Raw genomic sequence first — 1832 nt, forward strand, 5'->3', positions numbered from 1 at the left:
TGATTGATTGATTGATTGATTGATTGATTGATTGATTGATTGATTGATTGATTGATTGATTGATTGATTGATTGATTGATTGATTGATTGATTGATTGATTGATTGATTGATTGATAACAACAACAACAACAGCAACAACAATAATAATAATAATAACAACAACAACAATGACTCTACCGTTCGGCATGTGTTGCTCTGTAAAGGCATTCCACATGAAGTTTTCATAGTTTGACGCTCCGTCATAAAACGTCTAAACAACAATATTAATAATAATAATAATAAAAATAATAATAATAATAATAATAACAACAGTAACAGCAATTTAACCATTTTAGACAACGTATTCCCGCCAAGGATGTCCGAATAGTAACCCCTCAGCCTAATTTTCGGCTCGCCATCTGGCGACAAGTCTCTATTAAATATAATTCTAGACTGGGGCCTGTCACTGTTAGTGAAAGATCTTTTAGAGGTTATGGGCGATAATTTGGGGTTGTGCTTTTTTTGAAACATGGTTTTTTCCCCGGATGTTTTCTATTCTAGGTATTTTGTTTCGTTGCTTTTGTTGCCCGGTTGGCGATAGCTGGATTAGTGAAAAGTTAGGGCTGATTTTCGCAGTATAAATTTTATACATTTTGAATGGTGTGTGTTAAAAATCGTTTAAACAAAAATTAAATTTAAAAATTAATATTTAAATTCGTTACTTACATTTACATACGGAAGCTAAAAACATCTAAAATAATTAATCAGATAATTATGATATAACAAATGTTTATTATTATTATTATTATTATTATTATTAATTATTCTTATTATTATAGTATATTATTTAGTAATATTTAATAAGCAACTATTCAAGCATAGTTTGAAATAGCGTCGAAAAAGTTACCATGGTTACCTTAACGAGCAAAGAATCGAAAATATGAAGAAAAAAATTTAATAAAGTTCTTTGCAGATACATACGTCATAATTTACTATGTTTATGTCATGTGTGTGCATAAATATGTGTGTTTTTGTTTGCTTGTGTGTGTGTGTATGTTTGTCTGTTTTCGTGTGAGCTTATTTATGTACGTATGTATGTGTGCGTGTGTATGTGTTTGTACGTATGTACGTGTTTGGTTATGTGTGTTTGTGAATATGTATGTAGGTATGTGTGTGTGTGTGTGTGTGTGTGTGTGTGTGTGTGTGTGTGTGTGTTTAAGTATGTTTGTATGTATGTTTGTATTTGTATTTATATATGTGTACAAACATATATGTAATTTCTTCATTTAGATGAGAAGATTTTTAGGTGTGGCCATGTTATGCGAGATGATGATTATGATGATGATGATGATGATGATGATGATGATGATGTTGAAGATGATAATGATAATGAATAAGTAGTAGTAGTAGTAGTAGTAGTAGTAGTAGTAGTAGTAGTAGTAGTAGTAGTAGTAGTAGTAGTAGTAGTAGTAGTAGTAGTAGTAGATGATGATGAGGATGAAGATGATGAAGATGATGATATAGAGTAATGAATAATGATAAATGATCTAGCTGAGAATGATGCCAGATATTCTAGACTAAGCTAATACCAAGCTAATGACGATGATAGTGACGATGACGATGATGATGATGTTGTTATTATTACTGTTGTTGCTGATGATGATGACGAAGATGATGAAGATGACGACGACAACGATGTTAATTAAGATAGTTGAAGTTGTCATAGAAACAATAACGTGAATGATAAGAAGATTGAGCTTAATAGCTACAGTGAAATGGAGAAAAAAAACATTGTATGTATGTTTGTATGTATGTATGTTTGTATGTATGTATGTTTGTATGTATGTATGTA

General features: G+C 30.5%; 1 protein-coding gene across 1 annotated transcript in view; it reads right to left on the reverse strand.

Annotated features, from left to right (window-relative positions):
- The window catches only part of HELRODRAFT_172109 (hypothetical protein), a gene marked incomplete at both ends in the record, with an annotated part of 13996 nt that extends 13485 nt beyond the window's left edge, over positions 1 to 511 (reverse strand). Inside the window, 2 exons of the mRNA XM_009018776.1 lie at positions 174 to 251; positions 329 to 511. Of these exons, the coding sequence (XP_009017024.1) occupies positions 174 to 251; positions 329 to 511 (261 nt within the window). The remainder of the gene's footprint in view (positions 1 to 173; positions 252 to 328) is intronic.
- Between the last annotated feature and the right edge of the window lie 1321 nt (positions 512 to 1832).

This window comes from Helobdella robusta (assembly GCF_000326865.2).
Source record: "Helobdella robusta unplaced genomic scaffold HELROscaffold_22, whole genome shotgun sequence".
NCBI lineage: Eukaryota > Metazoa > Annelida > Clitellata > Rhynchobdellida > Glossiphoniidae > Helobdella > Helobdella robusta.